This window comes from Prenolepis imparis, unplaced genomic scaffold, assembly GCF_030444845.1.
Source record: "Prenolepis imparis isolate NDT839.2.m4 unplaced genomic scaffold, iyPreImpa1.0 SCAF_10, whole genome shotgun sequence".
NCBI lineage: Eukaryota > Metazoa > Arthropoda > Insecta > Hymenoptera > Formicidae > Prenolepis > Prenolepis imparis.
The window spans coordinates 14,113,265-14,140,759 of NW_028141168.1; the positions used below are offsets into that span (position 1 = coordinate 14,113,265).

Below are 27,495 nucleotides of genomic sequence, written 5' to 3' on the forward strand. Positions count from 1 at the left end.
ACCTATTAACCGGCTGTAGCTATAATCCTGTTGATGAGGTATCAAAACGAACGGCTCTGTGTGATTTCGTTTCGTCGGTAGTCGTAAAAAACATTTAATGGATATTAATTAAATTAATGAAATAGAAACTACTATAGATTTACATTTTGGTGAAATTGAATGACGAGAAATTTTTTTTTTTAAATGATAGTTTCGCGGCTATTATATTTCTTTCTATCTATCAGGTAAAAAAATTATATAAATATCGTAGTTGATACACAATAATAATAATAAAAAATATCCATGTCCTATAAAAATTTTGAATTAAAGACATCCATTTCTTTTCATTTTCGTGATTCAATTTCCCCGCAATTTCCTTTCGACGATAAACGTCCGCAGACGGTATTCGCCTAATCCGAGCGAACGGACTTTCCTCCGTAACAAACAGAACTAATTTCCCCTTACGCAACCGTTATAATTCACCGTCGTCCGAGGGGCAGAGGGCCCGCGAGGTCAGCCGCAGACGTAACAATTCACTTTTGAGTGTCCTTCAGGAGAAACTACAGCAGAACGGTCTTCCCGCGACCGTCTTATGTCTCCTTTCTCTCGTACGTTTCGCGCATTAACATAGAGATTGGCAGGAGTGTAGTTTCATACATCGATCTCTTTGCCTCGACGAGTCGAGAGTATCTATATCTATCCGAAATGGGGCTGCCAGGCTCGCGACGAAACGAGAAAAACCCTCCACCGTCTTGGCAGTCGTTTTCTACTCCCGTTCCTTTTCCTCCCTTCTCCGGCCCTTCAGAGAGTTTCTCCCTCTCCTCTTGTTTCATATATATCCCCCGTCTCGCTCTCGTACAGCGTGATTCTCTCGAGGGATCTCCGCTCTTCTATTCTTCTTCTTCTTCGTGTCCTCGTGCGTTTCTTTCTTTTTTGCGGCCTTTACGCCAACCCCTGTTTGTTTACCCCTATAGCTGCTGCCAGGGTCTCCTCTGCTTCGTTCGTTTCGCGCTTTTCTTCGGCGCCGCCGACAGCGTTCGATTCTTTCTGGGCGGAGCTCGCTTGACCATTGGCCAGGGCGCAAACTCGAGCGGGTTTCAACCCTTTAGGATCCACGTTGCACCTCGATCGGTGGGCCGAACTTAAATTTGCGATCAATTTTCTCGTACCGATTTTATAATTTGAAAAATCTTTACTTGTTTCGTTCAGAGAATTAATTTATTTCTTATAGATAAAACACTTTGATAATTTATTGATTTTTTTGTTATTGATTGTGAGACAAAATTTTCGTAATTATAAAATTCTTTGATTATAACCAACAATATGAATATTTTAAGATATTTTTCGTATCATATTTTGCATGCATTTTTATTGATCACGAGGATTATTCTCTTCGATTTATCGTGCTCATTTAATTCTGTCAGCGTCTTTCAAATAACGAAGATAACTCGACTGTAATCCTATGTAACATTTCCGATATCGCGTTTCCATGTACTTTCTTGACGATGGACCAAGAACTCTTTTCAACAAATCGGAAAATATTTTCACGAATCTAAGCATTCCGATAAGAATCTATTTTTTTGGGTGGGCCCTTTACCATTCAGAATCGGCCTGGTCGAACTGTAGAGCTTTTTTCTCGCCGTTCCTGCAGCATCTCGTTTTTCACCGGAAGAATGACGGTAGCACAGGAAGCGAGATAAGTGTGCAAAATCTCCCGTAAGTCGAGACTGGTGTTCGAACGAGACAATCGACGATGTCCCGTATTCTTCGGAGGAACGCGAGATTTTAATCGCGCTTGTCCGCTTGGTCGTTCATCTGACAGTCGAACACGAAAGAAAGGAGGGAACAAAATAATAACGACAGTAAAAATCCGATAAAATTTTCGATAAAAATCCGGGCGACTGGCCATGTCTCATTCTGTTGCAAGTAAAAAGGGGAAAAAAAATCGGCCGAGCTGGATACGAGACGATTGAAGAGGTCGAGCGAGAGAGCAAAAGGAAGGAGTAGTAACCTGAATAGACGAGCTTCTCTCGAATCCGTTATTCGCCTACGATTCAAAAGCGCTCGGTTAGAAACAAGAGACGCGCGACCGGTCGTTAGCGACAATGGGCTTTTGTTTTTTCGGGGGCAGATGTTGGACCAAAACCGTCGGCAGCGTCGGTATAGAGACCCCTCCGCAACCCCTGCGTGAGGACCGGAGGCTTGTGGCAGCCTCGTCGAGGTTTAAGGTGAGCGAAGGAGGAGAACGGAGGAGAGACACGTGTCTCTTCGCCACTTCATAAATCACCCGCCTATTTATCCGCGTGCGTCTTCTAACCCCGTTTAGAGTGTCGTTTTTTGCGCGATGTGGGCCTCTCGATGTATCTGATTATCGCGCTTCTCCATTGGAATCTGTGCAAACGTTTCCGCTCTTTTTCAAAAAATTTCCTAATGTGACAATATATACAAGTAATATCAAACCGCTATAAATATATGTATTAAAAATATGATGCATGGAAAATTATTTAGAAAAGTATAATTATTTTCTTTATATTGACATTTTTGTTTCGGTATAAAATACATTAAAATTAATATTAAGAGTTTTAAATAATTTTTATAGCAGAGAGTTGAATTAAAAATATTCATCAAATATCTCAGCAGTTATTTTATGACAATCGATACGAAATATTTATCAATAAAATAAAATAATTTTAATTCAACAATAAAAATGAGGTACGCAACTTTCGTCTTCATTATCATTATCAAACCGTTATCGGACTGTGTATAACGTTTACAACGCGATACACATTTCTGACTTTGATGACGACAATTACCTCTCGCATAAAAATGAAGGCGGTTGCATATTGAAGGACCACGTATATAAAAGAAAGAGGGGAGAGAGAATATAGTCACAAGAAGAGAGATAACGTTAAGATATAATATTGCCCGGCGAATGTAAGTTGGATTGCTTACAAATTGGCCTATACATCCGTAATGTTGCGATCACCAAGCCCGGTGGCCCCTATTGCCAGCGTCCTCGTAATTTCTATCTACGAGTGGGAGAAGGACGCGCGTGCGGGAATCTCTGCAGAAAATGTTCCGAGTGTTATTAGTTTTTCCACATTAATTTTCTTTTTTATGTTCTCTTAGCGAGATACACCAGGCCGATCGGAGAATCGATTCTTGACAATAGCTCGCGTTGACGACGCCGTCAGTTATTTTTCTCTGTAGCAGACAATTCCAATCTTTGAAAATCAATTCAATTCAGATTTTATGATTTGCGATGATTGACGATTGCAAATTCTTTTGAGATGTATTTAATTTGCAAATTTTAATTAAATGTTAATTAAGAAGAGAAAATTGAAAAGAAAAGATGGTAAAATTATTTGCTCTCGAATCAATTAAAAAATTGAATTAGACATAGCCTTAGAAAAGTCTAGAGATTTGTTGGTAAAATTATTATTATTATACTTTGACGTATCCCTGTTTAATCATCCCTAGTTTAATATTCGCGATGAAGCGTTAACAGTGATCTCTTGCATTATGTTTAACCATACAAATGGGACAAGTATGTTTACGACGTTTTTCCACGACACAACGTGACCCTATGTGAGCCTCAGAAACGGAGAAACGGGCGAAGATATATCCCGAGGCGGTGTCCTTGTTAGGACATCCGTCCTGTCAAAACGTCCAGAGGACACATCAGAGCAATCGAATTACGATCGTCCCCAAGGCGAGCTCCGACCGTAACCAATAATTCCATTATCCATTAGTATTGGGTCGCGGCAATTTCCTTCGCCGATCGAGGAGGCATCGGACGATGCCGCCGTCGCCGTCGCGTACGTGTATAGCAGCCGATCCGCCCAGCGAAACCGATCGGGAAACGGATAGATTCTCGGCACACGTTCGCAAGGATGGACTGATCCGTGACGCGATCGCAAACCTTCTTATCCATAATAGAACGTCGTCGCGTCATTTATCGGCGCGCGGCATCTCGCGTTTTTCGAGCTGTCCAAAAGTAACCATTTTTAACATTATCTTGCAATAATTCGATATCATTCGTCGAGCACACTTTAATCTATAATTAGGAAAAAAATTAGACAGACATCTATTTATAATTTTGCGACGCAATTTTATTACATGTGTATTTTATTTTTTCTGTCACAACGCGTGTAAAAATATAAATAAAATTCTGTCGCAATCGTCTCTAAAGCGAGTCTTTATTTTCACGCTTACAATCTTGGAAATCCTCAGTTCACAATATATGTAAGAGAGTGTAAGTTTGTAGTAATGCACATATAATAGTGGCATAACAAATCTGTACCGAATGCAAGTGCGAAATTGAAACTTTGAACATTCGCATGATAACATTCATGCGGAAACCGCTCTCCGAAGTTGTGCGTTACCGCCTCGAATCGTCTCAGTAGCAAAATCATGTTCACGTAATTTCTTGTGTCTCTCGCGCTGATGTCGCGAGTTATCTGATATCGCAATTGTACTTATGCCTTGCGCAAATCGCGGCCGATAAGAGATAAGATTTTATAAGCGCCGCTCGCTTATAAAATCCGCGAATGATTCTTCGCCTGGACCCTCTCCCTCTCCCTCTCTCTTCGCCATATAATTACCTTTGTGCGCCATCATTCGTCGTCGATTATTACGCCTTTCGTTGCGTCCGGGCACTCCTATTATCGGGAGTGAAACTCACCCTCCAGTGATCGGTCGATCGCGGATCCGACGATTAAACGCGACGCGAGATCATCGTCCTAGCGGGGCCCTTCGTTCTCGCGAACGACGCCTTCGTTTGATATTCGGGGGACGCGAAACGATTCTCATCTCACCTCGAGGTCTGATTTCGTCCATGCTCGGATGTTGACTGGAGCATCGGGGCGCGTATAGGGCCGGCCAAGGGCCTCGACAGGATATCAGAAGAATAGAAAGGACCTACCGGCACGCGTGCCGTTGGAGGGGACAATTTTTGTACACGAATATCCCCCACTTTATATTCCACATGTCCTCTTTCTCTCTCTCAAGCGCGTCCTTTTTCTTCGCCTCTTCCTTCTTCGTTCTTTCTCTCTTTTTCTCTTTTTCTCTTTCTTCGAGAACCCTTCGTTGTTGGGTTTTTCTCGCGGGGTCAAAGAGTTTTTCGAATTAACCCCGTACATGTTCCACGTCCGTGCGTTTCGTTCTGCTCAAGACGCACCTATATGCTCCGTACAAAGGATCCAAAATGGCGCGCGTACGCTGAGTTTTTGCCCCTTTACAGATCCTTTCCACCCTGTCGCATATTCTCGCGTGCATGCGCGCGTCGTGGAAGAAAAAAACAGGACCGACCAGAAAAACGAATCCATTTAAGAGCGAGCTAGATTTGAGACAGACGCAGTGGTAAGATCTAAAGGTCCATCGACCTCGTTCTCACAATTGGATCGATTTTTTTTTCTCTCGTCATTGAAATTTTCTCGAGTTTCTCTGGCCACCTTTTTCGATCCAAGAGACTCCCGCTCGGATATCTTCGATATCGCGCGAACGGTACCTCTAACGGGTTTTCTCTTTTCAAACGAAATAAAGGTTGAGCGTTTTTTTTATGCCGATCATCGACCTCGCCCGTATAGCGAGGGTGTGTTAAACTGGAACAGGTAATTTTCTCGGAGTACCGAATTACGTCTCTTAAATCCTGCAAAAGATGTTGATATCATATTTCGTACATAGCTGTCTGATTGAAGAATGATAATATTGAGATAGATGCAAATAACTTTCTTGGATTCAGAATAGCATCTAAATATATAACTGCGTCTTATAAATATTGTAAAATATTGAGAAACTAATTTAGTATATATCTTATTTTGTGTCCTTACCGATCTCATGTTAAAAACTGAACGCAAATAATTTTCTTGGAGATTATCCGAAATAAGTAGGTGTAATTACATTTCATGAATATTGCAGAATGTTAAATAACATATCTAATTTGAGATATGTGCCAAATATGTCTTTATCGATCTCGTAACAATGACAGAGTATAAATCTATTATAACCGCATCATTGCTAACCATTCTCTTGAATTTAAACTTACATCGACACCCATTTCTTTTTACGTCTCTTACACAGATATCGTACAATATGAATTATCTGGAACAATTATATATACGTGAATGATTTAATAATTAAAACGTGCCAAAAAACGATATAGAAATGAGATCCAATAATGAAACCAGCGCGTTCTATAGCTTCACACCGGCCCAGTAACCATAATGCACCCGCAGGAAACTGTATTCATGTTCGATAAATCGTGCAAACTTTCAAAGTACAGTGTCCGTCTCGGAAAGTGGAGCGCATCGTCAAGTCGGACGAAAATATCAGTTTGATCTCATAGGCCGGAATGTGTCCTGAACAAACGGGTGAAATCAGTGACCACATTGGGTATCAGAAAGGCCCCAGGGAGATCGCTAGAAAACTGCGTTCCACTGTTCCGCGCTTGGCGACCAGACGGTTATGAGAAATATGAAATCTGGTTCTCACGGATTCTGAATGGGGTACAGACCATCTCTCTCTCTCTCTCGCACTCGCGCGCGCCTCTTAATACTCGCTGTCTCTTTCGCTCCCGCGTTTCGTAGCTCCATATGCGTATCGTGGGAGGATCTCTAGACCCGCGCGGGTCGCCCTTTGTGCGCTCGGCAGCAGGACATTGTCCATTGAGAGAACGGCCGAAACAGGTCCTAGAGAGAGAGTTGACCTGTCGTCTCCCCCTCGCGTATCTTTTCATTCGCGCTCCTTTCAAGAAAAACCCCTTTCCCCGATTTCTCGATCAAAATAAATAAATCATGCGGACGCATACAGTTATATATGCGATCGCGGACATATACAGCTGCGGCTTGACGTGCGACAGCTTGGACATCGCGGATTCCGGAGATCCCGCGCCCCCGTCGCGTTTTCGAAAACATTTCTCAGACATCATGCATGTGGCCTTTAGAGCGCGATGCATCAGTCCGCGTTTCACCTTTCGTGAGACTCGACTTCGACGTTTCTCGCATCCTCGTGGACTCCTGGGAACATCGTCGTCGTCGCGTCTCCAATCGCCGCCGCAATCGTTTTCACAACTACGCGGCATTATAACAGACGTGGGAAAAAGGCAACCAGCGATACGGAACGAAAGAGTTTCGCGCGATTTCGGTCTCAAAGTTATGCGGAGATTTATTTAATTGTCTGTCGAACGTGCGATGATTAATTGATAGGAAAAAAAAAAACAGAAATGTTAAGAAGAGCACATAGTATTTCGATTAATTAATCATTGAGTCATCATCATGACTTTATTTAATTTGAGAAAATTATCACAAAAGTATGATACTGATAAATACTGATAGACGGGGAATACAATCTTGCAGAGCCGCAATTATTAAAAAAGTTTCTTCTAAAATAAATTAATTCTCAAGTGTGCAACGCGCGATATCTTTCGATCTCTTTTTTTTCTAATTGATTACGAGCGAAGAGGAAAATATATCGTTAAAATTTTCTGATAGAGGTCCGCGCAATCATGACGCCCCACCATTCGGTATAGGGGTCGCCGATACGTTTTTCGTCCAATGATGATGAAAGCACGCATCGGTGATTCGTTTCCATGTTAGCCTACCATCCCCGACAATGATGGAAAAACAAACGACGAGCAACGAGAGAGGATTGCCATTGAGAAACGCGTGGAAACGCAAATCCGCGCCGCGGCTTTGTATTGTCCGGCATGGTTTCTCTCTTTCCCTCTCGCCACACTCTGTCACTTCCTTTCTCTTTCGCTCTTGCCGATTAATTAGAAAGTTCTGCGATAAAGAGAAAGAGAGATAGAGAGCAAAGGGAAAGAGGGGAGAGGCTGCGCGGGAAGCGCTTCGTTGTTACATTATTCAAAACGTCCCCCTCTCTCCACCCCTCTCCTCCCCCGCGACGAAACTCTCCGCGCTACGCCACCGCAAAACATCCGAATGCGAACTTTTGACAACGCGCGAAGTGCCGAAGCGTGTCACGCGAAATAATTAACGATCGCGCGAGTTTTCTCGGGCGAGAATTAATGCGCGCGTCGCTCGCGAAAGCTCGCCGGTAATTTTCGAATTGTGCGTCTACGAAGCAACATCGTCGTCGTCGTCGTCATCGTCACCTCGTCCTCATCGCGCGGGGGATGTTTATAGTTGTCAGCGTTATGCACACGCCAACGCCTCGATTTGCAAAGTGTAAATTTATTCGTGGCTCGACACTTTAGGATCGCCAAACATTTCGTTCGCAACTTTCCGTACTGTATGATTGGAGATTGCTATTGTGTATTTAACATTGAGTTATAATATTTGATATAAATATTTAAAAATAAATTATTATTTTCTAACTGTTTTAAACTTCTTTGCTGTTAAATATCTACACTACATCTTTCTCATATTTTTTGTTTTAAGAGAACTCGTACGCGCACAATTTTTGATTATCTCAATTAATTTGAGAGAAATATATATATATATATATTTGCTTTCTCGAAATTATATCAAAACATCTTATGATGATAAATTAGAGTTAATAATGAATTTTTTTAATTAAAATATAATTATGATAATTGTACTTTAACATCGCACAATATTTTCTAAATATTGATAATTGCTTGGCGTTAAATATTATTCGCATCTTTCGTTGCGTATTCGCTGAGAAGCAGCCATTGTAATTTCTGCGCGTAAAGTGCATAAGAAACTATGACCCTAGCCCCATTTTTTTTTATATAATAGCGATTCTACGTCCCGTTGCGAGGATCCCCGCCGACCTGTCCTGCAATTGGTCCAGTTTCCGCAACAATTGACTCTTCTCGACCAGTCCTTCGCGCTCTTGTGTCGATCGAGCTTATGAGAAAAATCGAGAACCCCGCCGCGCAATTCTGCAACTCGCGACCAATCGAAAGTCCTCGCATTACAAAGCTGACGCTTTTTTATCCGCATCTTATTCCGCCTTCTGACTCGTCGACCGGACGTGATTTTTCGCGCGGCCTTTTGTTTTCGCCGCTTTGCCTCCGCCTCGTCTTTTTGACCATTTACGTGACTCCATTATCGTCTCGTTAAAGCAAATATCCGACTTGGCTCGCCGACCTGAAAATCGTTCGAAACAGCGTCATTTCCTCTTCCGGTATTCTATGAGAGATACTCCTTATGCTATAGACTAAAGAAGCCCAGATTGCGATATTTCAATGCGAGTTCTTTGGCTTTGACGTAAATAAGTATTGCATATTCACTCGCTTATAAAACGAAAAATATATTTAGTGGCATTTGGTGGTTATCCCTTATTTTAAATATGGCAGTAATAACAAAAATAATTAAGATTTTAGAAAAAATATTTAATGAGTTTTGATACCTTTAATTTTATATAAAGTATAATCGCAAAGATTTTATTAAAACGCCAATATATTTATATTATGTTTTATAATATTTATATTATATGATATATATTTTTATTTATATATTTAATATTAGTTTTGTATAAATAAAAGTAAGAGAATTGGAACAATATGCATTCATACGTGTTCGCAAATCTTAGCGCATTGAGAAATAAAACTAAAAGAATACAATGCTGAAAAAATATTGGACGCTTATCTATATAACTCCAGATCGTATGCAAGATTAAGAGTTAACCGTAGAAGTCCGTGCAACCCCGTCGCATTGTTGTTTCCTTATAGCAATCTTCTAGCGCGGAAACATTAAGAGCATAGGGACAGTTTGGGAGAAACTCGGAGCTGCTCCAGACACTTCCTCGATAAATACGACTTCCTCAAGGTCTCGCCGACGCAGCCAGGAGGCAACGAACCCATCCAGGTATCGAATATATACGCCTCGCGTGAAAAGTAATCTTCAAGGACGCGCCATTAAAGCGGGGAGTCTCTTTCTTCCCTTTTAATTACGCGCTTCCGGCACTCCGACACCGCGAGTTGTTCCCATTAAGAAGCCGGGAAAGTAGCTCTCCGCTCCCAAGTTTCCGCAGGGGCCAACGCTCGCCGTGGAGCCGAGAAGGCGAGAGAGCGCATAACTAGATCCAACCTCGAACCCGACGCGAGACGGGTCCAAGGGAATATCTATAAAAGCACCACGTTCCTCCCTATTCCCCTGAACTTGGTCTCCAACGCGTCGTATTTATAGAAATGCCGCGAGCCGTCGCGTATATACGCACCACGTGGTTTACATACGCGCGCCAGTCGTGAAGGATTATATTATAACGGGTGGCCACGAGGAAGGAAATTCCCGGACCAGCAGCAAGAGGGAAAGAGAGAGCGCATGCTTTGACGTACGATATAAATTACCGCTCCGTATTTAACCTTGTCTTTTACAAAAACTTGCTAAATTCTAGCCGAATTTTTTTTTATAGAAGTTTTGGGTGTATTTAATTTCCTTAATTATTAAATTAAAATGGAAAATAATAACTAGAAAAATAAGTCTTCAACGAATAATTTGCAAGGTTTTTTTAACCGATAACTCTCGTCGTATATTCTGCAAAATGCGCTCGATGAAAAAATAATCAATAAAAATAATCCTAATTAGATTGGTCTCAGTGACAGGTTGACCACTTGTGTAAGGTCTTTCCTTCGCTTTTCGCGTGCAGGGAGACACGGCGAAGTGACCTTTTGTCAGGTAATCTACGAGGTGTCGACGATGATCGTCCGGAAAGGGGACCGGCCACCTTATACTTCCGAAGTGGAAGAAGGCGCTCCGTGAAGTGACCCTTGGTCAGGTAGCCGGTGCGGAGAGTCGATCCATCCTTTCCCCTCTCCTCATTTCTCTCTCTCTCTCTCTCTCTCTCTCTCTGCTCTTCCGACAAGTGAACGGCCGACAAAGCCGTATAATAATACGAGTAGATTATCGTTTCGAAAGGTGTGTTCGCACCTCGGGAGGAGGGTCTCGGACAATAATGGACAATGGACCAAGGAAACCGACACCGCAAACAACATAAATTTTCGTCGCAGCGCCTTCTCTCGGACAGTCTTGGCTTACCGGACACCTCCGTGCCCCTCTTTTTTTTCTACAAGTGCAATTCGACGCTGTCCCCCGATGCTTTTCTTCGACGGCGACCGTCCCTTCCCCGGGTAAAACTCGACCACCGTGGACGCGCGCTTGTAAATCCATTATTTTGAATAAAAGTCGAAGCGCGACCCGATCCTCTTCAGAATCTCTTCTGTCCTCTATAGAATCGCTATTTAAGGGAGCCAAATATTTTCGTTCGTAGCGACGTTAAGTCGATGAATGAAGATTTATCCGCACAGCACGTAGTTGCAAATTATTTTTCTTCTCTTAATTTGCTATGTATATATTTGAGAATATCTCCAAGTTTAACGAATATATAAATAAAGTTGGAAGTATTTTTTGGGTCAACACCTAACATTTTTTAATTATTATTATACTAGGCGAATTTCAAAGTTCAAAAAAATATTCTGTTTCTCTTTACTTCAGCGGATATTAGCATCGATGAAAAAGAAAAGGATAATTCGATCAGATGTCTTAATTTTCGCATCTCTTCGTGATACCGATCGCGTATTCTTTTGTATTCAGGGTGAATTCATCGTGAGAGAGAACGATCATTCGCTCGCGGTTTCGCGATCTTAACCCCTTTTTAAGGGTGTAACACCGAGGCCAATAAACCGGGTCGACGAGCCTCGCGAACGTAGCTGACGACATCGTATTTCAGCCGAAATTGCCCACCGGCAGATTGGATGGACGATATACAGCCCCGTTGTTGCCGAGTTCGGGAGGAAACCGTATCGATGTCGTCTGTCCTGGCAGACTCTAACAAGAGGACCGCGAGGATTGAAAGAGGCCGATGAGTAATTAATGTCTGTTCCGTGTATAGTCCGCCCTATTTTCCCCTGCAACTTCTTCGGTACTTCTTATCAGAAATGTACCACCTCTCCGTCCTGTGCTGCTTTACCTCATCGTCAGTTTCTTTTAGCGTATGATCCGATGATTAATATAGTGCGAGCTTACTTTGTTAAAGTTTAAGCAGCTCTCTGTTCTATTAATTTTCGCGCGTCATCGAATCTGCCAATTTTAGTGAATCCAAGTTGAAGTAATCGCGATTTAAATTTGCGAAGTTAAAGGATTAAAATACAATTAATTAATTATTAAATATTTATCCCTATTTAATCTGTTTTTTTTTTTATTATTTTCATTTTTTGTTATTTTAATATGAATAGTTTAAGTTTTACGTTTTAACTTTTACGAATAACAGGAAAGCCATCAAATTTTATTTTCTATTCACTATGTTGGCTATCTTTAATCCATCTAATGCATTGCGAAATGAAAAAGTTTAATTATGCTTACGAGAATCGTTTCTCTTTTTTTTTACGGGTGGGAAAAGGATTTATCAGAGCAAGTGTTAACAATTTCAGTAGCGAGTATCAATATGAGATCCGACAGTGATGATAAGTGATGCCATCTCGATACTGGTCCACTGATCGATTTCTCTCGAATGTGCATTGAATTATTAATTAAAACATATTAATGAGAATATCGCGTATACATTAATTTTCAGTAACATTGTCGCACGGTTATACCGCAATAAATCAATATATCCAATATCTTTATTTGAATTCTCTTCATTAGAGATCGACACATACGTTACCGCATGCCAATTAAATTATCTGTTCATTAAATGTAATAAAGTACCCCAGTATATTGAATAGAGTATCTCCATTCGGAAATCTCTCCAGTTCGATTAACATATAATATTAAAATCCTCGTGCAAAATATCGATAATAGAGCATAAATAATCCTGGATTCAATCACGTTGATCTGAAGTCTATCTTTTTGCGGCTGTTGCGATGAATACAAACACGGACTTGCGAGCTTTTTTTATTTTTTTTTTTATTTTTTTTTTTATTAACCAACGTCATCGCGCATGGAGAATCGAGAGTCCCTTCCTCTTACCTGGTCGCGTGCTGGCTTCCGACACGAGGAGGGAGGGGGAGAAAAGGACGGGTAAGAAGAGGGATCCTGAGGAGGAGGAAAGGGTTCGGCCACGCGCCCGGCGCCCCAAACGTTAATCTAGGAAATCAAATCAAAGCGCTTTTTTAGTCGAGGAGTCGCGCCGGAGACGAGTCGAGCGAGAAGACGAGGCTCCGAAAGAGGAGAGGATGTTAGAAGAAGAAGAAGAAGAAGGGCTTCCGACGGGCCGCATCAAAGACAATATCCAACACGTACGCGCGAAAGGCGCATATGCCGCGCACGTGCCGGCGGGGGGCAAAGCTTTAACGCTCTCTCTGTTTGCTAAATAACATCCTCGTGAGTACCTCGGGACTGGATATAGGGCGCGCAAGAAACCCCTTTCGCGAGAGTCGGCGGGCGTAATTGCGTTATTAACCTCTGCCGCGCGGCGTTTCATTGAGCATTCAGAGAAAAAAATCTTTTCGCTTTAAATTGACATAACAAAGATATACTTACGTGTGCTTTTTTATTTTTTTAATTATATAAATATTATCACAATTAAGCTTTATACGGCTTATCTAGTAACTTTCCTGTTGTGTGCCTTTTTCTCATAGATAAACTGAACGCGAAAGCATATTGTTATTCACATAAAAAAATAATTATTTTTATCGACTCAAGCTAAAGTATATATGTATATGCATGCACATATACGTAATATCAATTTTCTTATGGGTTTCTTATGGGGTTTTAAATATTGACGATAGTCCAGTTCTGTATCTGCTTTATTTTAGACTCATATAAAAATATTTGACGTTGTATAATGCACATTCACAGTTTTTGCAATTGAATTTATTAATTGAATTAATAATTTTAGAAAATTCCGACGATGAAAAATGATATACTTTGATAAAATTGCTACTCGTGAAAGTAATTATTGACATTTGTAGGAAAAGATATGGTTGGAATTCATATTACATGATGTTGAAAAATAGAAAAAAATAAACAATCATGTAACACGCTCGTATTTAAACTGTGCGATAATTGTCGTTCATAGCAAACCGCAAGTGAACACAAAATGCGTGGTCAGTTTGAGGATCTTCCGGCGATGAGTGACTATGCGGGCCGGTCAGTTATAACTGATCATTCGGTCTCTCATTAAAGGTTAACACTTGAAGGCTTATCGCGTTATTATTGCGATCCGGATTATGCGGAATACCTGTGGCGACTCTATTGACTAGGACATTATGTGGTTATCGTTACGTGGACAAAGACAAAACGCAAATGACGAATGATTTACAGAGCATTAGATGGCTTGCAGTGACATGTTTTGTAATTCAAAATTTGCAAAAACACATGCGATAAATAGAAAAGATGGTCATCAGATTTTCTTGCGTGGCGTCATATATAATTTCGTAGCTAAAAATACGTCGCCTTGATGTCGTTTTCTACTCTGATGTTTAAGAAACATCATCATGAAGTATATACAAATATATGATATAAAAACACTCGCGTGTTATTGCCATATGGCACATGTAACATTTAAATGTTACCAAAAGTTCTTGGTAGAGATAAAGTATAAACTAGGAAACTAAGCTACTTCGTTGAATTAAAATCATAATTAAAAAATATAATTAATTAAAGTTCAATAAAAATAAATTTGAAGATTCAATACATTTGAGAATATTGAAAAAAAAAAAGAATCTTTCTATAATGTTTAATTATAGCACAAGCAAAAAATTAATTTTTTATGATGTATAAATGATTTATTTAGATATCAGGCTTTGCACAAATTATTGTGCTCTATCAATGATTTCCGTAATAGTTCCACTTTGAGAAAAAATCGGCGACATTTCTCGCGACGGTCGACGTCGACTCTGCGAGAATACATATTCGGATGACCAGATAACTCGTAAACACTCGTCCGTTTTGCATAGTCGTTACGGATTAGCATGCGCTCGTGCGATAGGATATATTTGACAAGTAAATGCGCGATCTATTTATCGTCGCGTGTCTATAGGATACGTTTGTAGAAGGGAAACACGCGGGATAGGGGCAGGTAATCGAGGTGTAAGCAAGCGATGTACACTCGATGTCGCTTCGAGGATAATCCCGAGTTTGCAAACACAAATTTAAAGCCTCGAGAGCCTTGAGGTGACGGCCGCGTCGAATTCTTACCATTTCGAAAATTTTTTTATCGCTACTCCCGATCTATTCCCGTCGCCGCAGGTCTATTCCGATCATCGTTTAAAAAAAAGTCACTTAACGTCGATTTAACAACGAAAACTCACCTTGACGCATACGATGCCATCGTTGATTGTCAAGCGATGGATGTTATTCGGTGAAACAAAGTCATCGTCGCATGACGCCGTCATCTTATCAGTCATTAATTAATTAGTTGTTAGTGATAAATACCGACTTTCTTAGTTAATGCGGAAGGAAAGCTCTTTTCTCGATATTGTCTCTTGGAGAGGTCGCTTCCACAAGAGAGAGGGATCGGAATTATTTTCAGAGATGCGTCGTTGATTATTGATTGTGTGTTTAAGGGGACCACACATACACATCTCCCGACACTGACACTGTCTCTCTGATTGATTTCGTCTCAAGGTGGTAGATACGCAAACTCGCGAATCAACGATGTTATCGTCTTCTTCTTCCTAATCACGACCGATCGATTGCTATTATCGGTCCTCCTCGTCTTACAACAAGCCATGACCCGGCGCGGATCGACATTGCCCATGCTTACGATCTCTCTAGTTATCCCCGTGACGAAAGTCAAGTTAAATCGAGGTAGAAAAATAATCGAGGGGAGGCGCGAGGGGATAATCCGGTGGCCGAGAAATATTCCGGTATCTTTTCGCGGCGGCGTCATCGCGCGAACTAAAGAATATCGCAGTTGTAATTAAGAAAACGGAGCCGCCACCGCCGCCGCCGCCGCCGCTCCGTGGGGGCGAGGGGGTGCCTCGCGGGGGCGGGTGGTTCACGACGGGGGGTAGCAGTCGCGGGGGTGGAAAAGTCTCTGAAAAACGCGCGCATGACAATGCCGCCCTTCCTAGCTCACCCCTCTCTCTCTCTCTCTCTCTCTCTCTCTCTCTTTTGCCTCCTTCTCCTTCGCCGCCTCCACTCTCTTCGCTTGGTGGGGACTGTCGCGGACTAATTAAAAATTCAGCCGACGACGAGTTACCCGAAGACGTTGGCCTTCCATCCCTCTTTTCCCTCTTTCGTCCTCTCCTTCACTCCCCCTAGTTCATTCACTCACTCACACACTTTCTCTTTCTCTCCGTATCCCCCGTGTTCATTTCATCCTTTTTTCTTTCTTTCTCTCTCCGCTTAACTTTCTCGCGTCTTTCGTAGCTTTTTTACCTTCCCTCCGTCGTCAGCCACGCGACCGCCGATCCTTTTCACTTTTTTTTTCGTTGCGCCAAGCCACGAGGCGCGACCCGCGCGTTTACCTCATCGACAGGTTGCCCTCTTCATCGTGACGCGAGTTTGCCGAGTTAATTACCGGATCGTGACCGGAATACCGACTCGATGCGGGAAACTTGCATTATGACTACCGCATTCGATTATTTTATCCGGAAAGCGTCCCTTGTCGGGGGAGATTAATTGCAAGTAAGATTGATTCGGAAAAATTCGCTCTTTTTTTTCTCGTTTTGTTCCTTGCACAACGTAGATGACGCACAACGTCAATGGAATCGGAATGGATATATAAAATGATTAGGATCGAAGTAGAGCGTACCGGACTCGCGTGACTCGATTGAAAACGATTTACGACGATCCGATCACGGATCGCCGTGGAAGGATTTGCGGGCCGCCGATGAGCGCCGAGAGTTTCTCGTTACAAATGGCACGGATTTGTCGACGGCGGTTAACAACCGAGAGAGAGAAATAGAAAGAGAGAGAGAGAGATTGCTTTTGATCTGCTCTCGAGGAAAATTTGAAATCTAGCTACGACGACAAATCGATTGGATCTGCGAATAATTATGTTTCCATTAATCAATGTTGTTTTTTATAATATTGATATGTAAAGTGCCGAGAGAGAGAGAATGTCAGAATGAAATATATAAAATATATCGGGTGATTTCAGCTAAAAGATATCTTTCTCTTTTAACCATTATTGTCTAATATAATAAATATAAATATTTGATTGATGTGTACACAGCAAAAATCTTGTAAAACAGAAGGAACATATCAATATTTAGAAATAAATACGATTTTTCTCGAAGACACGTATATTTAAGGCGAGACGAATATTCGTACTTTGCATATTTAGCAATTAGAATTTGTTTTTTATTACATTATTTTTCAAACAGATATTACAATTACGAGTGACTCAATTAATTCCAATTCTCCTGATTCTCCTGATCCAATTCTCCTTCTAATTTCGATTATAGACAGAGGCAAACAATTATTCGTAAGTTAACTAACGTTGCTGAAACCATTCATTCTTCTTACAGACATTATCGACAATACAATTAAATTGTAATTATCGTAAACATTCGGGCGAGTTATTTGGGCTTCGAGACCGATCGCACCGAAAGAGAGAGGAGATATAACGGGAATACATTATCAAATCTAATCTAATCATACCATTATAGGTGGTAAAAAGCAGCGCGACTACGGCCTAAAGGTGAGAAAAATTTCGTAAAGTAGGCGATGCTTCACACGATTTTAAATAACTTTGTACGTAGAGCTTCGTTTAACCACGCGATTCGATAAACGCGTTCATAAACACGGTAAATCATCTTTGCGAATTTTAATCCCTTTTATCCTTTAATCGAGCGACTCATACTCGTTATATATAAAACGAATACACTTGATCGTCCGTTTCTTAAATACAAAGCTAGTGACCGATGATGATTTCGGATCGTGTTGTCGAGGTCTTTGTAAAATTATGTGTATACATCGCGGTATGTAAACACCTGCGAACGCGATCAGACGGTCGTGTCGACCCCGACGGCCGAGTATTCCGTGGGAATGCGATTTTTTTTCTCTTTTTTCGTCACTCACCTTGCGCGATCCTGACCGCGGGCATTTTGATCCTCATGGTGGCGTTTGCGATTTTCGACTCTCGTCGCGTAGCACTGTTTCTCGAAAGAGCAACGAGAGCCTGGGCTCCGGGGACGGAAAGGGGTTGTTGTTGCTGTTATTGTTGACGCCGGGAAGCCAGTTGTCTTCCTGGATCACATCCGCGGGGACGAGATGAGGAAGGAGGAAGCGACGAGCGCGCGTCGGTGACGGAACAGCCAAAGGACAAAGGACCTCCGATTTTGGCAGCCGTCGTCACGCTTCCGCCCTCCTCCCTCTCACCTCCGCCGCGCGTTCTCGTCTATCGCGAAGAAGTCCATCCGATTTTTACCCGGGATATGCCGAGAAACACCACCGTGTCCCTTTCTCTTCTCCGAGAACACGACCGCGCGTGTTCTCTTCTCCAAATACCGTTTATCCGACACTTGTCACCTGGACACTTATTCGTCAACTAATGTCGGTCCTCATATTCCTCGTCGGTCGCGCCTCTCCGCGACTGCACCGCGTCCACCAACGCGACAAGTACAACGCGCGACATATGACAGGCAGAGCGAGACTAACCGCGGACTATAAACTACGACCGAGGCTGATCCGCGCACAGGTGCGGGACCCGAAGTGGACCAAGTGGTGTGACACCTTCGCGACTGACAGCAGCTCTGTCTCGTTGTCTGAGACGCACTTCTCTGTCTGCCGAAATTTTACACGCGGCGCCGAGGCCGAGAAAACTCTCGCGCTCACCGCGAACGGTGTTCACAGTCACTCGATTCCCCGCGGATGAGAATCACGTCGTCGGAATTGCCATTGTTCCTCGTTTAACGCTCGCTCACCACTGTCACGTTTCAGCCTTGCCGAGTACTCGGTAGCGAGAGACCGGGAAGGAAAAAAAAAAGGTAAATATAAACAAGTCCAAAAGCGTCGCACCGCGAGTGTCCCGCAGGCGCGATGTATTTCGCGCGAGTTCGATGAACCGGAGAAATTTCAAAAGGTCGTCATTCGTCCTCGGATCCTTCGACGTGCCTCTCTCTTTTCCTTTCGATCCTCTATCTTCGTCTTGTTTTTCTATTTTTAATTGCCGGCGTGATGGTGCACCCGCGGTCCCTGAAGTACGCGCGATCGCGGTGATGACGTGACGTCGACGTGCAACAACAGCATCGCGTTCTCGTACGGCGGGTCTGACGTCGCCTGATGGTGCGACCTGGTGACAGCGCGGGTGCTGGATGCCTGATGCCGGCGTGGACCAGAGCGACGACGGTCCAGCATGGGTCGTATCGCCGAGTGGACTGTGCCGGACTGTGCGCGCCTCTAGTCGTGTGCCGTGCGGGACTTGGTGTGTGTCGGGCACTGCGCTCGCTTCGGACGCGCTCGGTTTGCCTCGGCGCCGAGGCCGGACACCCCACGCGCTCTCGGGGTAGTTTTCACCCCCTCCCCCCGTGGTGGGGGTAACACTCTCCCTCTCTTTCTCGCTCTTTCTCTCCCTTCATCTCGCGCTTCTCTCTCTCTCGCTATACCCCTCCGTTTTCTCTCTCCCCCTTCCGCTCACACTCTCGTTCTCTTTCCCTTCCACTCGCTATCTCTCGCTATACTCGCGCTTATACGTACAGATCTCGCCGCGCAAACACGCCCGCACGTTCGTCTCTTCTCGTCTACCGTCTGGCTGCCAGATCCGTTCCTCTCCCTTCCACCTCCTCTCACCCTTCACCGAGACACTCAGCATCGGCCGTCCTTGTCGCTCGTGAGATAACCGCGAAGAGAAGGAGAGAGACTGGCGCCTTCTCTCGCGCGGTTATCTCCGGCACGGTGAATGGTAGGGGAAAGACGCGCTTTTTTCCAAAACGCAACCCTTTCTTCGCGTCGTGGCGCGAACGCGGCGGATACGATTTTTCTAACGAGCGCGGGGAACCAACGGTTCTGTATCCGGTGCGCAAAAACTCGTCTTCTACATATGGAATCTCCGAAAAAAAAAATTAGAAAATACTTAAACTGATATTTTCACCAAATTTCGAATTTATTTCTTGTTTTTAATCGGAAAGTAAATTTGATAATCTACTATTTGATAATCTACTTATACTCTTATTTGACGGTCACTTAATTTTTTTTCAACGTTAAATCTCTAATTTCTCTTTTTTTTGTTTAATTTTTATAAAGATGTATAGTGTTTAGCACATATATATCGCTTTATACTTTTTTTTATCAATCTCTGATTGGTGGACTCGCGAATACAAACGGTAAAAGTTTATTTTAAAAAATGTAAGACAAAGCGCGTAACCTTCATGGTGTCGACGCGGTTAATGCTGACCGAGCGTTTAAGTTACCGCGGTAATTTCCGAACGTATTAATGTTGTTTGGCGAGATGCCAAGTTTTCGTTGCTGATCGTTGCCGCACTCGTTATACCCGGCGATGAGTTTCTGTAGCAGAATTTCGTCGCGCGTGACAAATTACTTTTACTAGTACAAAGTACTTTTACTAAGTACTTTTCGGAAATTGTTAAACTGATTGCATCCTATTACTTATCCAGGATAGATAAACCCAGATAGAAGCCATACACAATATATTCTAGACTCTTCTTTGATCAGAAAATTTTAATATAAATTATAATAATATATATTATATGATAAAATATATTTCTGATACTGTTAAACTTATCAGGATAATTAAATTTTTATTAAAATATGATATACTTTTCGCTAAGAGATTGTAAGTTGGGAAATATCTGGAGAATTCAAATATGAATGTAAAGTACAATATTGTGATAGATTCAAGCTTTCCACGCAGTTTGTTTGCAATTAATTTCTCGAAATCGGTTTAACTCTTGCATCATGATCACCTCATTATCGTGTATCCTAGAAGGAAAAAAATGACGCTAAATACAGACAGATTCAGGGACTGATCGTAGGAACGCAGCACGATGCACGAACGTCGTCGCTCGAACTCGCCGTAAACACGTAGCGTCGAATCACAGAGAAAGCGGAGGAGTACACAGGAGTACCTGTTCTCTCACATTAATTATTCCGCGACTAAAACCCCTCATTCTACTTGTGGGATCGATATCGCGGATCTTTCCACGTTCCGGGATTATTCGCCGGAGGATCTCGATCCTCCGACTAGGCTAGCGGGATAAGACACAGAGCAGAAATAGGGAGAAAGAGAGAGAGAGAGAGAGAGATGGCAGAGAGAAGAAAGAGGGAAAGAGAGAAGACGAGGTAGAATGGAAAGAGACGTGGCGAGGAACGCCTCGTATTATCCTGGATCCGGGAGACGTTCATCCGTCTACAAAGAGACGCGGTGGTCGCGATAGGAAGTTCAAAGTTTCAAAGGAAACGTGTACAGCTCATTCCTTACGCATCCGTATATATCTTACGTATTACGTGCATACAGATATATATGCACGACGTCTCGTCTCGCTTTCTCATCTCTTCCGTCTGCAGTGACGGACCGCGCGATATGGTGCGCCCTTTAATTTTCTAGCAGACGCAGGCGGTTAGGTCTTCTTCCTACTTTCCTCGAGTCGAGTACCGAAGTACGGGCTAGGAGAAAGGAAAGAGATGGGCGCCGAAAATGCTTCCCAGGCCCCCAGACGCGGCCTGTCCTCGGCTCGTTCCACGGGGAGGCGTTCTCTGAAGTGACTTTTAACAACCCTAAAAAATTATCTGCTGCGAGCCCAGAGTGTTTTGAGGCTCCTGGACAGTGTTTCGTGGACCTGTCCGGCGTATCTCGACCGGCCAATCTGGGAAAGGACGAGAAAGGTTCCAGAGAGCACGAACGTTTAATCTACTTTTCGATTAACTTTGTGAACCTTACATTTAATGTCGAAACTGAAACCCACCTTAGTTATTCATCGACAAGTATAATTGAGAATCTTTTTTAAGCGGAAAGAGGTCAGAGACTCCTTTGGATTTAAAAACATGGCGCCAAATTTTTGGGGCGGCTTTCCGTTTGTCGAACGACATGACAAATGCGGCATCACGATTGCGCGTCTAATCGATATTAATCTCGGGAGAATGGGATACGATTACCACGATTATCGAACGTACGTGGCGCGGAAAGTAGCGAGTGTTTTCACGAGTAAAGGGCAATGGGTGCTCGGCACGCGAGTGTCTACGTCGCGAATTTAAACTCGTGGTATTTTGCAGTCGAAGGTTAATATGCATTTCCTTTACACGGCTTTCGCGCGTAAAAATCTCAGTCCTTCGACAAAACCCACAGGTGCGTAGCTTTCGATTCGACGTATATCTCGCAACGAATCGTCCCCAAAAATCATTCGATAGATGGATAATTTTCTCGGATTAAATTATTCGTGGCATGGATGTATTTTCAAGACTACAATGAGGTACCTCCGCATATGCACTATTATACGTACCGATTTACTCGGTGCACCATGCAAGCGGCAGAGAACGTCTCCTCTCTCGGTGCATCTGGTTGAATGAACGAATCCAGATCGCGCGAACGAAGAAAGTTTCCGACGCGCAGTTTCGCGAACGCCTTTCGCGGACATCATCGTCGGGAGGACCATTTATCCGACGCTTGTTTGGCGAATTTATATACACACGCGGCGCATCCAGTTTGTGTATATATCTTATTTATGGCAGCGCTAGATAGATAATATCTCGTCCGTTCGGAATGCATAAGTTATCAAGCGGTTTATTATGGGTACACACGCTAGGATACGCTTTGACTCGTCTTGGTAGAGGGACGGAGGAAAGGAGAGAGGAGAGAGAGAGAGAGAATGCACCGCAAGAGAGTGCACCTTGCGCGTATCCCTAGAAAAGGCAGCGATCCGTTGACCCGTGTGAAACTCCCACATTCATTACCGCGGGGCCACTGTATTCCGGACGACCGCAAGTTCATAGAATTTTTTCCGCGCTCTCCGTGTGTCCCGGCTCTCGTGCGTGTTTCTGCGATTCTTCTCCCTCGTGCAAGACAGAGCGCGAGTGGCTTCTTTCGTGACCTGCGAGGAAATAGGTGAAGAGAGGAGAGATTGACGGAAGGTCTACTTCCGGGAGAGGACGAATCCATAATTTTCGATAATGGTTCCTAAAATTTTCAATTTTTTTTCCCGTTCGTGTGTGTTTAGACGTTTGATTGAGTTCTTAATGAGAATTTCGATATGAACATTCACAAGCAAGAATATTTCACGAGATTATGCGATATTTTTTATCGAATAGACAATTACATACTACGACAAGAGATGATATTAGCTTAGATATTTACATATTAAATAATATTAATAACAGTTCTTTAAGCAACTGATGGTCCAAATAAGAGACTGAAACATACGACTTTGAGCAATTAAGAAATCGCATTGAAAAAAAACGAATAAACTCATCCTTTATTACCGCACTTGACTTTCAATTATTTCATTTCCCCTATTTATGGATTTCAAAATTAATTTCCGATTTCAAGGAAATTGCGAGAATTCTGTTTTTATAGAATAAATTTTTCTCCGATTTTTTAATTCGTCTCTTTTCTAGGCAATTTCTATATATTTTACATTTTTTTCGATGTCACAACTACTACGAATCGGCGTTTGCCATGCAAAGATATATATATGTTCCCCGCACATTGATGCGTTCGTTCGTAGTTAAGTCAAACAATACCAACAGCCCGCGATAATGTAGGTACTTGTCACGCGCCCGGCGAAGTGTGTCGCCGATACGACCACCGGGCGATCTGCGATAGCACAATGGGTCACAGTTGCGAGATGTCACCCGGCTTCTCAGCTAATTCTTTGCCGCGTACAACAAATACCGCTCTGCTTTCGATTTTCAATCATGTATGATAAACATTTCTGTATTTAATAATTTTTCATCCGTCTCTTTTGCTCCGGGAGCTCTATCGCTCTCTCCCGACTCTGCGACGATCATCAACCCAAGCTACATTTCCGACAGATGCGGTCAAACGCATATTCTGAAACTAACGGAGCGCAAACGAGAACGAGAGAGAGGGAACCTCCGTTAATTTCGGACACCCGTTACAAGGAGACGAGCCGTCCAAAGGGTGAAAAAACCGTGGCTGCGTGGACCATCTTGGTGACGATGCCCGCGCGATGGTCCCTCTCCCCCTTCCTAGCTTCTCTACCCATGATCCCTGCCCTAACAACGCATCCTGTTCGGGGTTTTAAAGATTATTTTTACTTCGGAACAAAAAAGATCTGTCTGGCGACTCGGCGACGTGCACATGTGCCTCGCACCGACGACCACGACGACGACGACGACGACGACGACGACGACGACGACGACGACGACGACTACGACTACGACTACGACGACTACTAAGACGGTGACGAGGAGGAGGTTCGATGGTTTCGGCCGCGCTCCCGTTGCCCACGTCCAGCTTTTCGTGAGAGTTTATCGCCCCCTGCTCCCGCGGCTCGTTCCCGACCTCCCTTGATGCCACCGCGAGAGAGGGACAAGAAGGTCCGGAGATAAAAGCAAAACAGTCCCTAAAGCGACTGTGCGCCGGCGCTGGTAATTGTATCGGTGACCGAAAATGGTCAATAGGTCATTCGCCCTATAGCGATAGTTTTTAAAATTCGTGACAAGTTCAGAAAAAAATTATTTATGGTCACAATTTTAACATAATTTAAAGAATGATTGCATCAGTATAGAATTGTCATACTTTATACAAAGTATGCGCTTTATATTATTTAAAAGGATTTCATGTCTCCTTTTTTTAGAATATATTTTTTATCTTTATATAACATTTATTTCATTGTGTAATTTATAACAGAAAAACATCAATCAGTAAATTTCACTTCTCCAATGTATATATTATCAGATCAATTATACGCAATGCATAATTAAATTATTAAATCTTAAATGCACAATTTTCTAATAAAGATTTGCAAGAACTTAAATAGTAGAAAATTTAAATTGATAAAACTTTTAATGGAATACTTGAAAGATAGTCTTAAGAATTTTTCAAAATATACTTTAAGGAGAGAAAAAATACAATCAAAGGCAACGAGATTTATTTTTTTTAAATGCAAAGTCTATCCAAGATTTAAACGCATCTTCTTTGTTCTCTCGACAACCAAGACCTCTTTCAAAAAGAGACAAATGACCACGTAGTCCATCCATTCGTGGCTACGCCACTGCGGCATGTGTGTGCTCGAGAAAAGACAGTTACCAAATATAACCGGAGGACGGACCCCTTGCCAAGGGTGTTTAGAAGTTTTGGACCTTCGCAAGGGTTGGCCCCGATCATGCGCGCGCGCTCGGCCCATTTTTCCCGGAAAGTCCCCATCGGCACGCACGCACGCACGTACGGGAAATCGACCACCCTGCGCTCTTCACGCATCGCCTTATCGTTTTTCTCCCGTCCGCGAGATATTTCTGGAAGGGCCCTCTCGTAACCGGATATCCCCGGACTAGCCGCCAAGCAAATTTTTGACAATCATCAACGGCGCCGCCCAGTGCAGCGGAAACTCGCGCGAGTTTCGGAGGTCATCGAACCAGGCGACCACTGAAAGTCTTGATACATCTTATATATTATATATAATTATAATTTTTTTTAACGTTGATATTTTTGAGAATACATTAACATTGTTAGAACGGCGATGGAAGTGTTTCGAATAATATACAGATATAAATTCAACTCATTGCTTTATCACAAAATTTATTTTATTTTACTTGACTATTTTAATTGACGATATAATTACGAAAATATGCATACATTGATTATCTCTTGAAAGCGACGAAATTAAGAAATGTAGTAAATTGAGGGCATTTTCGCATTCGGTATATGCGAGAGAGAATTCATATTATATCAATTTATCCAAGGTCTTAGGTCGAAAAGCCGTGTGAGAAAATCGTGCAATATTTTCTGGAGTTTTTTTTTTTTTTTTTTTTTTTCATTTTCTCTGGCAAAGAGTCCGTTTGGCGAGAAACTTTCGAATCTATATGTATTGGATGTGTACACATCGATGGTGCCCATCCGATCCTCGAATGATTAACGTCGCGCGGAATTTCGCATTCCGCAGATCTCACGGGACACTTTTCCGCGCCTGAGGACGTAGCGGTCGCCATCGATGATTTAACGGTGCACTAAATCAGGGCAACTGGAAACAGAGGAAGAGACCGAGAGGGAAAGAAAGATCACGAAAAGAACAACCTATTTATTATTCCGAGCCAAAAGATGTCGGAACAAATATATAGCTAAACGGATATATACATAAAAAAATAATAATAATGTTAAATAAAATTATTAAGAATTAGTATAAAAATTGAATTATTCAATTATTGAAATATATAGGTAACTATTTATTTATTTAATTCTTAAAATTATACTTTAATAAATAATAAATTTTTAACAAATTTTACATATATGTATAATGTGAGATGTTAAAATCTTAGGATAAAAATTAATTGCAAAAATGATTAGACGAAAGAATATACTTGTGAGATGCTTGTCGATAAATCTATTTTCGATATAGATTTAATATGTAAATTTTGATTTACCAATCAATTGGTATTACCTGTTCAGTCGTTGAATTTTCGCGTTATTATCATTTGCAAGATCATTTATAATTATCTACAAAATCGCTGAACAGATCTCCAAATTTTAATTTAACTTGCAGTGTAATCTAATTTTCAACATCACAGACGGTGAAGTGGGTCAAGCTACATTCTGGAAGTTGAACCCAGTCTAGTTTCTTCGGAATTAATAAGATCCATGCAATTGCTGTCTATCAATGTGGTCTGATAAAACGAATCAGAATTCTATTTAATCTAAGCCATTTCACGTTTTATTTTCGATTTATTAGTCAGATTCGTCTCGTGTTTTACGCAATTATTTATACACAAAGAACGATATTTGTATCTGATATAACGAATAAGTGAAAGAATTTTAATCTAGAAAGTTAATTAATCGTTTCCGGTCGAAGACAATTTCGTGAAATGTCATTTACAAAATGTTTTTATTTATTTATTTATATATTATCACGAGACAGTAATAATCAATTTCCGTCATTCATAGCCTTCTACGCACAAAGAGATTATAATTGACAAATCACATACTCATATATATTCATAAAATATAAAGCACAATGAAATTTATATGTATATATAAATCATAATCATTCTCATCGTTATGCGTGTTTTGCGAAATATCTAAAGGATTTTTTTTAATCTATACATAATTTTTTATTTTGTCGAGTTCAACAACAGAGCTTACAATTAGTACAATTTTACGTGACGTACTCATAACGGATCAAACACAACTTTTCATTCACGCTAATTAAAACATTTCTACCGATAGCTTTTCCGGTGCACTTTATCGGTGCACCCGGCGCCGATATCCGACCGGTCCACGGACAAACACTCCCGTTTTTTCCCATGTCCATTTTTGCATAAAAAAATTCTCACCGCTCTCGCTTTCGCACGGCCCAGCGCGGCTCACGGTGGCACCGGAAAAAAACATCCTGCGCGCTCCTCTCTCCGGGGGTAACGTACCGTCTATATACTAGGCTCTAGGTGCATCGCAATACACGATGTGTGCGCGCGACGCAAACCGTGGGGTGGTGGGAGCCCACCACCGAGGGTGCCCGGGGTGCTTTTTTTCTCTTCTCCTAGGGGCCCGTCGAAGACGACGAGGGAAAGGGGA

The 27,495-nt window shown here is 42.2% G+C and overlaps 1 protein-coding gene and 1 long non-coding RNA gene across 3 annotated transcripts in view; one reads left to right on the forward strand and one right to left on the reverse strand.

The window, feature by feature from the left end:
* The window catches only part of Cph (BCL11 transcription factor chronophage), a 37,694-nt gene extending 18,462 nt beyond the window's left edge, over nt 1-19,232 (reverse strand). Inside the window, exon 1 of one of the 2 annotated variants that reach the window (XM_083047473.1) lies at nt 17,877-19,232. In XM_083047473.1, coding sequence (XP_082903599.1) covers nt 17,877-17,913 — 37 coding nt within the window. In that variant the 5' untranslated portion in view covers nt 17,914-19,232. Of the gene's footprint in view, nt 1-15,157; nt 16,811-17,876 lie in introns of those variants that run through there. The other variant, XM_083047474.1, reaches the window with a different exon arrangement.
* LOC145941358 (uncharacterized) overlaps nt 1-27,495 on the forward strand; it is a 204,263-nt gene that overhangs the window by 86,043 nt on the left and 90,725 nt on the right. The gene's annotated exons all lie outside the window — the stretch shown is intronic.